The following is a 10,320-nucleotide window of genomic DNA, read 5'->3' as shown; positions in this document are numbered from 1 at the left end:
CTTATAAATAAAAAATGTGGCAATACTTAAAGACCTTGGAAATAGGATATAAATATTGACACACTAGTGTAAGGCAGAAGAAACACTGCTTTTGAAGGAAAAGTAAATAAACATCTCTTCATATAATCATCATGATACAATTCATATAGCCTGTTAAGAATCCTCACCACTAAATTTAGACTAGAATGTGTTTCAAAATAACTTCTGTTGAGTACTTTCGAGTTACAGAAAGTATGCTGGAGGATTGCAGCAATGATAATGTCCTCTTAATAGCATTAATACTGTACACCGAGCAAACCACTTTCATTTGGAGATGAAATGTAGGGTATTACAGAAATTTCTTGTGATTCTCAGATTAGGTGTCAGGAAAGCATGTTGACATTAGCTGAAGCTTCGTTATGCTTTCTAGCATTTCCAGTTGCAATGTAAGTTACCAGATCAAAAATAATCTTTGGCTCAGAAGTTGCGGAGAGCAAGCTGAAGGCTGTTGAGGGTCATGAAGGCAGTTGGAGGTCCTAATGTCAGTGAGGAAAAAGGAACCAGGCTGCTTCATCTGATTTGGTTTCAACAGCTTTTAGTAGAAACAAAATATTTCTAGAAAACTCTGCCAGGGTTTGCAGTCCTTAATTCAAGAAGATACTCTTTTGCTTAGGTGAGTAGCTGGCTTCCCCTTTGTCCACCATGTACCCTTTAAAATTTTCACCCACTGCCCAGTAGGGATCCCTTCCTTTCAGTGTTCTGGACTCTGGCCTCCCTCCCATGTTCCCTGGCTTGTTCCTAAAATGAATTGACTCACCCTTGGTAGAACAAGTCTAATGTGATTATTTTAAAGAAAGACCAGCTAACTCTATATGGGCTACCATATAATCAGAGATCAAAAAAACAAAAAAAAAAAGGCTAAGATCCCCACAGGAATATGCATTGAAGGCATTCCAAGTACCAGGGAAGTCCATGTGCATACAGCGTAGGGTTGATCTGCACTTGCACAGTAGTTTCAGTACATAGCAAACTTTGTAATCATGGTTTCACCAGAGTCAGGAATTCACCACTAGTTCAGTCAGTATTTAATTTATGATCTCAAAATTGTCCTTTCAAGTGTGGAGACCTGAAAAAGACTTTTTTTTAACTGGCAATTCTGGAGTACAGGTAAATTAATACTGAATCGGTGTCCTATGTTTGATTCGGTGGAAAAACTGTTCCTTTGAAATAAACCACAAGCAATATGTTGTGTAAAAGCTGGGACAGCAGGTTTACAACTCTCACTTTGTAAAGTAATGGTCTGAGTTTTACCAGCTTATTCAATATAGTATTTTATTAGTGTTACAGCCAACAGCATATTGCTTGTCTTATCTATGCTTCTTTATAACCATAATATTACCGAGATTACAGCAGTTCATTGCCTGACATTTATATATCTGCCTGTCAAACCAAATATTCATGGAGTACTCATTGCTGCTCAGAGTAGCCTGGAGTAATAGTTCTGATCCCCCTGGTTACCTCTCAGTATCTTTTAGCTGGTAGCGAAGGAAGTCTTGCATGTATGCATTTGTAAGATCCCAGCTCTTTGTGTGTTTCTAGTGCAATGAGTTGACATTCCTTTACTGTGTCATTTATTTGACGGTGTTGCCAGTATGCTACTGCAATTGTGGTGTGTAGCGTGCATTTTCGTTGCTATTTATAACATTGGTATCAATGGTAAGTTTGGTGGTACAGTGAGAGAAGGAAGATTATGATCTCTTCCCCAATGGATAGCAGCAGATAGAAAGTAATGTCTTTCATAATGGAATAATGTAAATAAAATGCTACTCATTAATTAAAGGTAATCAGTAATTAACTGAAAGAGAATACAGTTAGTTAAATACACTAAATCTTAAAAATAGATAATATTCTTAAAATGCTATCAGCATTTTGAATTTTAAGTACATTTTAAAGGCACAACCATCAAGAAGTTGAAGAAGTTTCTTGTGAACAGTCTTTGGTTCATGGATTTCCTGGTATTCCCTCGTTAAATAGAAATGTCTGTCATATTGTTAAGGTCCTTGAATGCATCCAGAGGAGGGCAACAAAGCTGGTGAAAGGGCTGGAAGGAATGTCCTCTGAGGAGCAGCTAATGAGTCTGGGTTTGTCTGGTTTGGAGAAAAGGAGGCTGAGGGGCGACTTCATCGCTCTGTACAGATTCCTGAGGAGGGGAAGTGGGGAGGGAGGTGCTGATCCCTTCTCCCTGGTATCCAGTGATAGGACACGTGGGAATGGTTCAAAGCTGCATCAGGGGAGGTTCAGACTTGACATTAGGAAACATTTCTTTACCGAGAGGGTGGTCAAACACTGGAACAGGCTTCCTAGAGAGGCGGTCGATGCCCCAAGTCTGTCAGTGTTTAAGAGGCATTTGGACAATGCCCTTAATAACACGCTTTGACTTTGGGTCTGCCCTGAATTGTTCAGGCAGTTGGACTAGATAGATGATTGTAGGTCCCTTCCAACTGAAAATATTCTATTCTATTCTATTCATCATCCAGCTTTTGGACTTCTCCCAGTCTTCAGCAGAGACCTTGTGAAAATGCTTCTGAAGAGGAAAAAAAAAAAGTATAGTTTTTAATGCAGGTCAGATGCAATAACTTCAGATCCTTCCCACAAGGTACATGAAATAATCCAGCCTCATTAACTCTTTGCTCTGAGAAAATGCTTGGCAGTATTACGATGATTGGAATTTTCCACATCTCTTCCAACTGTAAGAAAGGAGTAAAAAAGTGAAAAACTAGCAGCAGAATACTCTGAGGTCAAATTGAACAGAGTAGTGTTGAATATTTTACCGGAACTGCTCATGAAATATTAGTAAGTCTTTTGTATAGCATAATTCTGTAGATTTTAGTCAACATACTAGTTTAGGCTCTCAACCTTCAGAAGCCTTACCTACCCCAGATGCCTAGGTAAAGGTCAGAGGGGGCATGATTCACCTGTGAGGAGCGTGTGTTGTCATCGCCCCATCTGGGCAGGAGAGTCCCACCTGCGGTGTCCTAATTTCCACGGCAGAAGCATGGCTGGCCCCGATTGGCCGCGCCGGCTCCCCGCCTCGCTGCGGATTGGCCGAGCCTTCCGCCTCCTCTCTCTCATCTTGCTGGGGCACCTGCACTGCCCAGCCGCAGCTCTTCCACGCTGACCGTAGAGGGACCGGAGGATGCCCACGCATCAGCACTCGGTCGATAAGGTGTGTTGTTGGGGATGTGGTGGACAGGGCGCACGCTAACTGGTGATACTTACTCTCAAAGGCTGAAGAGTAAGTCTGTGGCTCATCGGGAGCATTTAGGAGGCGAAAAGAAAGGAGAAAAATACTCATAAAGAATGGGATTAGAAAGGGGTATACAGGACTGAATCTTAAACTGTTGGCAGGATGGACTTGCTAGGACTGTGTTTTTCAAATTACAGAAAAATGTTTATCATCATAATTAAATGCTCTATATTTAAAGGCTTTTAAAACAACTTTTGACTCTATTCAGAAGTTTGCCCAAGGCTCTGGAGAAGCAAACCACCAAAGTGTCTCTTCCTGACTCCGCTAGACTTTGAACACAGTAGCTAACTAACTGGCAGCCAGGGATTTAATTGTTGGCCTGAAGTCGTATTAGACTAAATGTGGAAGAGGATTCTTAAGGTAGCAGCTCAGGTACTGCAACGATGAGGGCCATATAGGCACATAGGAAGAAGGGATTGTATCTGTGATAAAAAAAGAACTAGAATTTTTCCATCAAATGAAGGAACTGAGGATACAGTTTATTTTTCATAATTATATCCAACTAGAAGCTTGCAAATAATATTTATTTGCCAGAATTCCCTATGCTTCTATTTTATAAATATTTGCTTCTAGTTTTTTTACATTTTTCATGGAGAAAAGGTAAATTTGTGTTGCAAGATAACATGATTGCATTGAATATGTATTGGAACTCGGGGCCCATGGAAATTATTTTCTGCTTCTGCCTCAAGTCTGGACTTGCAATTTTGTAAGATGCTAATATCTCTCCCTTCCTCATCTAAAACCTAGTTCCAAAGGATGGCATGATGAGACTCTTAGGCTAGCTCTTGAACTGTTAAATCAGAGAGCTGATGCAAAGAGAAGGGATCTCAGCCATGTTTTAACTTGTCCTTGTGTTTCTGGCTCTTTTCTAGCCAGAAAAAGTGGAAAGGAGGTTTCAGACTGGTTTTCTTTCGTGGCAGAGTGCAGCTCCAGACAGTTTTCCAATCCCAGCTGAACTAGGGCTAAGGACTCCGTGCTTTGAAATAGAACACCTAATTAGAAACAGATTATTTTTTTTTTCCCATCTCTCCATGAGTCAGACAAAGATTTCAACAACACATAGACTGGTTCATATTAAATCACTGTTTACCACATCTGTTAATATAATAGCACCTACATGCTGTATTTAAAATTTAATTAGAGGTGGGCCATGTCAAAATCGTCACAAGAGATTGGATAACCGCACCCAGCGTACTGATACCAAAACACAATGCTTACCAGCATCCCATTTAAGCGACGTTTTCATGACACTTTTGGGAGGGATAGTCTTCATCTGCTTTAAAGACATGGTAACTAGCATATATAGCTTTCTGATTGCTGCACTTACTGGTTGTGACACCATGCAAACCTTCATCATCTTCCTATAGGAAATCTTTCAACACAGTCACCTGTTTTATTATCTGTTGACTCAGTGGCTTTTTAAAAAGTTGTTTAAGTTCAGAGTTAAATGCATGGGTGTTTGGAATTGAAGTTTTCCCCCCCTGATTCTAGATGCTACTGTTACTTATTTCATTAGCACATAGAAAACCGAATGGTCTTACGCATTGGTGCACAAATTAAGATACACAGGTAGATGATACAAATTGAACGTCTCTTACATTGTGTTTGAAATGCTTTAAAAAATCTCAAGTAAATATCTCCATTCTTTCTGTTACAGCCTGTTATATCACACAAGGCAATCCTGTAGCAGAAAGGCATGAAAAATAGCGTTATTAAATAATTCTTGTGATTTAACAGTTGTACCAGCATTTTTGTAACTGGAGCAGTGAGATAGTCGTAAGATGTAATGGCCTTACAAATAATGTGGTGCTGGTTGAATGTTTTGACTTTGAACATGGGCCTTCAAATCTGGTAGTAAACACCTGAGAATACTGCTGGGAAGTGTTTACTTTCTTTCTTGGAAACAGTTTACTATCAGCATCAGTACTACAAGTGAATTATAAAGAAAATACAATTTCTTTCCACTGACGATTCTTGAAGACTGGACTTCAGTCCTGCCTCTTAGTTATTTTTGTGAGTTTCTGTACTGGGTATAATTTATTCTTAACCCATAGGAAGCATGCACTAACAATTTAGTATTTTTGAATTGTTTAGAAGTTCCAAAGGACTTTGCGGAAGTCTTTTGTTAAGTCCTTCAGGAAACAAATATTTGGAAAAACTTCTAAGAGTTCTCCAGGGCATTTAGCAATAGATTTCTTGGCTGTCTCTTGGAAGTGAGAGTAGGCAAAGGAGTCAAAAGAGAGCACGCTAGTCATGGTGATATCTACAAAAAGCAGTTTGAGAGACCAAGGATTGTGTCTTAGTTCTTGAATAACAAAGGAGCTAAGCTAAATCTGCCGGCTCAACAACGAGGAAGTTTGTTTAAAGCCTTTTCTAGTCCAAAGCCATAATGCAGCAGACATGGCTGTTAATGGATTGCTGTCATGTAACCAGAGAATTTAAACTGCCATTAACAATTCAATATTTTAAAATGGAAATCTTTGTGTCCTTATTGCACTGTTCTGCCAGTGTATATAGGTATTTTATTTTGATTTATTTTCTTCAAAATACGTTAATGCAATGGAAGCCCAGCTTTCTAGGTTTGTTCTGTTTCCTACCCTGGAGAAAAGCAGATATTTGTCAAACATGGCAACTACTAAAAAGAAGTTACCATAAACTATGTTGTATTTTTGTTCCACAGATGAGGAGACACGCCTGCTTTGTTTTTTTGTTCTGCGGGATATTTTTGCCCAGAATCCTTGGTTTTCCACAGGCAAATACCTCAATTGATTGTGATTCTCTGTTACCAAACTATCAGGCTGAACCACAGACATCTGCACCACCATATCTTATTGCTGTATCTTTTGATAACTTTGAGCCAGGAAATGAAATCCAAGGTAAATAATCTGAATAATATAATATATTTATCTGTGTCTCCCAGAATTACCAGTTTTCACCAAAATTCCCCCATTTCCCTCTCAGTCTAGTTAAATTTATTTTTTAATGTCAATCTTATTCATCTATACCTGAGATATTAATCTTTTTTTTAATGTTTTTTTATGTATGTATATATTTGTATAACTGAAGATATATTCGCTCTTTTTTCTTTTCCCTATCTAATAAATATATCTTAACTTCATGCTATATCTTAACTTCAGGCTATAATTTTTGTGACAAAATTAAAATGAAATGGGACACCTGGCCAAACTGGACTAATAATTAATTGCTCTTTAACTTCGTATTTGAGTATTTGCGGTTGTATCAGGCCCTTGCAATACAAAGGGATCCTACTCATTAGATGTTCACATGCTGTCATCTTACAGGAAAATAAAAATTCAGGGTGCAATATAAGACAACTCAAGACTGAGACATTTTGAGTCATCCTTCTAAGAGCTGCATCCCAGATTTTATCAAATTGCAGGAGGTGGAGCTATTTTGGCTTTTTATCTTCCTAATCCCAAATTGCTCTCTGGATGGAACACTTTGACAGCCTTGTTTCTCCACACTATGATGCCATCTCATGGTGCTGTCACACTTTAAGTGGCTTGTGAATGCTTCTTTTTCTGGCCATTTGCTAGAAGAAGCGTGGAAGTGAGTTGTAACCCATCACATGTCCGTTGGTGTATTTCAGTAGCTGAAAAAGAACATTATTCACTAAGTAGCTACTGTACAGCTGGGATTCTGTTTTACCCAAACCTATTAGGATGGATGTGCTTCCACGGAGAGTCATATGTAGGGAGAAAAATGGAGAAGCGTTAGAGTCCTGTTGTAGCTGCTGTTCTTGGAAAAACGTGTGTGAATGACTCCTTCAAGGATGGGAGGGCTTTTTGATTACTGATAGCTATTTTTAAAACAGTATTGCCAACAAAATGATGGATGGATTTAAGTATATGCAGACTGTTCTGTGAGGTTATATGGAATTTACCATGACAAAAATATTGAATCCCAGATGCTACTAACCTTGCCTTTTTTTTTCCCCCTCCTTTTTTTTTTTCCTAACAATGCTTTTCTTGCTTTAGCACTACTTTTCTATTGCTTCAAATTGTAAGCATCCAGTACCTGATCTCAGGGAGCTGCATTAGGTTGCCCTTGTATTAAGTATATTGCAGTTTCACCTGTGGCATGCCATGTGCCCACACTCTTACAGTCACATCTGTGCTTGGTTTAACACTGCATTCAAGTGTTGGATGTCATCCCTCCTGTGAGACCTGCGAAAAATTAGTGGATTAGGACTGAAAGTTGATGACAAATTGGAAGGCTAATTATGCAGGTGTTTGGAAATGTTAAATTGTCAAGGTATGATTGGTCCTTGCCTTGACTTCTGTGTCAGTTTATCTGTCCTTACTTTTAATGACTACACATACCTTTGGGCATAAATCATTATTCTGATTTTATTTGCAAAAGTGCCTAATATTGGCATTAGCAGAGCAAGTTTATAATAGATCATAACAAATTTGATTATGCCTTTTGAAATTTAATTTCAATTTGGATATACACAAAACATGAAACCACTCTCTTCCATACTTTTCTGAGCTCCTTCAGTAACAAAATTTGAGTAAAATTGAGTTCATCATTATTAATTTTTCGTGTTTAATATAGAACTTGAGAGCCAAACTGTCTAGTTTCTGTTTTGCCAGTTGTAACACATGAAAAAAAAGAATGGTTCTGCAATTCAGCCTTAGGCAAAAGTTAATCTTTTCTTTTGAAACAGAGGTACGAAGAAATGCAATTCTCTTTCTCCCATAGGTATTTTGACTTCGTAGGCCTAATTGGACAGAAAATAAATAACCTTTTGGTCAGCAGGGCCATTGGCCAATATTCTGAGTATGCATGGGAAGCAAATGAGATTAATGAGAAAGTTGTAGTCATTTGATAGAGCAGAATTACTTTTAAAATTGTCAGTAAATCATATACTTCATGTTACCTTACACAGAAATGCCTCTTTAAATTTCTTCCTTTTCCTTTATTGTCATTCTTTTGATAATTAATAAAAACTGCAATAAATCACAACATTTTTAAAAATTATAAAAGGTTTTAAGTAATTTCTGTACATGCAGTCTTGTGCTTTGGAGTGAAGGAAATTAGTTTTTAAACATTTAAGAGGTTTCAGTTGTGTATGAAACTTAAATTTCTCAAAATGTCTGTTTTCACAGTGACTCTAGAAGCACTTAAAGATGTTGGTTTTAAAGGATTTAATCTACAAGCTCGAGAAATAGAAGGAGATGTTCCTGTTGGTACTTTTAAAATTACAGATCCAAACACTAAAGGCTTGGAATGTCATAACGTGACGGTATGTGTTCAGTCTTTGGAATACTTACTTAAGCTTGGTTTTCTTTTAAATACTTTAATCAGAATTGACAGAAGAAGTGAGCATTTTTTATGTGGCAAAGTTATTTCATCAGTAGAGTTTAAAAATTTAGACTTTCTCAAGAAATACATGTATCTTCTATATGTGATATGAATCTAATGCAGAAGCTACCTGGCATCTTTTAGGAGGACATCAGTGTTACATGTTGTAGTAGAGACAGTTCCCCTAATAGTATAGGTAAAAGTCACTTTTGCATCTTATATAATTATATGTATTTCTTTTTAATTGCAGAATTCAGCAGTAAGTCATGCAAATTCAGATGTGAAGCAGAAAGTTACAACAACATGGATTGCTCCCCGTGATGTTAGAGATCTTCAGTTTATGTAAATAATTGTTTTTCTTTTTTTTTTTTTTGGCTTGAAATTTTATTTCTATGGATTAATTTAACATGGATCTGTGCTGCTATTTCTGATGTTCTTGGTCTTGCTACAATTATGGTTTTTTTCATAGTTTGTCATAACTTCCCACTGTGTCCATTAAATAACATGATTCCATTTCAAGGTATAATTATAAAAGGTAAACACTGTCCTACAGGTGTTAATGTATGTAAATAATTCCATTAAGCACAGTGTAATTAATGGATCTTTGAGTAACCAGCTTTTACACTTTGACCTCTTTAATTACATGAGCAACAATATGAATGTAACTAGTTCCCTGAATCAGTGAAGTTCAGACTCCATTCAATTACAACTTTTTTCATTTTGAACAGCAGAAGAATAGTAGTTTGATGTAAATGCTTGTAAGATAAATTTAAAAATAAGTTTCCGTGAACTTATTTTTGAATTATAAAAATAAGTTACCCATGAACTAATTGCTGAAAAAAGGAGAAGACAAATTTATCCTACATTTAATGCTACTTTTCTTGCAGATCTGAAGCTTGTAAAAAATATCACCTGGTCTAAAAAAATGCATGCTTGATGTAATTGAAAATATCTAAATATTTGATAGCTTGATATTGTTTGAAATGTAGATATTTGATAGAGGCATCTTGGCCTTGCTTCATTAAATCTTGAGGAATACAAAAAGGGGCAAAAGAACACAAATTAAAAACACAATCGCTTCCACTCATTAAGGCCATGAAAATCAGTTCTCCATCATAGATATAGATGGTCGGAGTGGGAAAGAGGTGTGACAATTTTTATGGACATTTGAGCTGATACTCCCCACTGGAGTCAGCGCTTCTTCAAATAGTGTCCATTCCTCTTCTGCTCCTTCTCAGCATCTATTTTATTTATCTTTAAAATGATGTTGGGTGATAATACAGTAACTGGAAAAGTGTTCTGGAAAATGATGATGTTCTTTTCAAACATGTACTGTATACCCTTAAAATCAAAATAGAGTGGATTTTCTTGGCTGGGGGGGGAGGAAAGTTTATTGGCATTTTATACTGAAATATTTTGATAGACAAATAATGATTATTTTGTTTTCTTTCCAGTGCAACTGTTGTTCAAGATCTAGAGAAATTTTGGGTTGGAATTCAAAGCAAAACTCTCACATCTACGCATTCTGAGTCAGTCAATGGGACAGGAAAAAGTAAAAGGAAGGTATGTTTTGAGTGTATTTGCATACTAGAAATTAATACAGTAAATTAAAATATCTTTAACTTGATCCAAGACACACATTCGTTGTCATGTATTCATTAACTAAGATGGCCAAAATCATTGGATATTTTCAACACTTTTAATTT

The 10,320-nt window shown here is 37.0% G+C and overlaps 1 protein-coding gene across 1 annotated transcript in view; it reads left to right on the top strand.

Moving 5' to 3' along the window:
- Positions 1-3,625: 3,625 nt before the first annotated feature.
- Positions 3,626-10,320, top strand: part of LOC109279811 (loricrin-like) — a 54,525-nt gene continuing 47,830 nt past the window's right edge. Inside the window, exons 1-5 of the mRNA XM_019474902.1 lie at positions 3,626-3,658; positions 6,039-6,162; positions 8,419-8,555; positions 8,865-8,956; positions 10,069-10,177. Of these exons, the coding sequence (XP_019330447.1) occupies positions 3,626-3,658; positions 6,039-6,162; positions 8,419-8,555; positions 8,865-8,956; positions 10,069-10,177 (495 nt within the window). The remainder of the gene's footprint in view (positions 3,659-6,038; positions 6,163-8,418; positions 8,556-8,864; positions 8,957-10,068; positions 10,178-10,320) is intronic.

Source organism: Aptenodytes forsteri, unplaced genomic scaffold, assembly GCF_000699145.1.
Source record: "Aptenodytes forsteri isolate BGI_AS27 unplaced genomic scaffold, ASM69914v1 Scaffold237, whole genome shotgun sequence".
Classification (NCBI taxonomy): Eukaryota; Metazoa; Chordata; class Aves; order Sphenisciformes; family Spheniscidae; genus Aptenodytes; species Aptenodytes forsteri.
The sequence above is the reverse complement of the archived record's forward strand: the minus strand, read 5'-3'. Positions and strand labels throughout refer to the sequence as shown.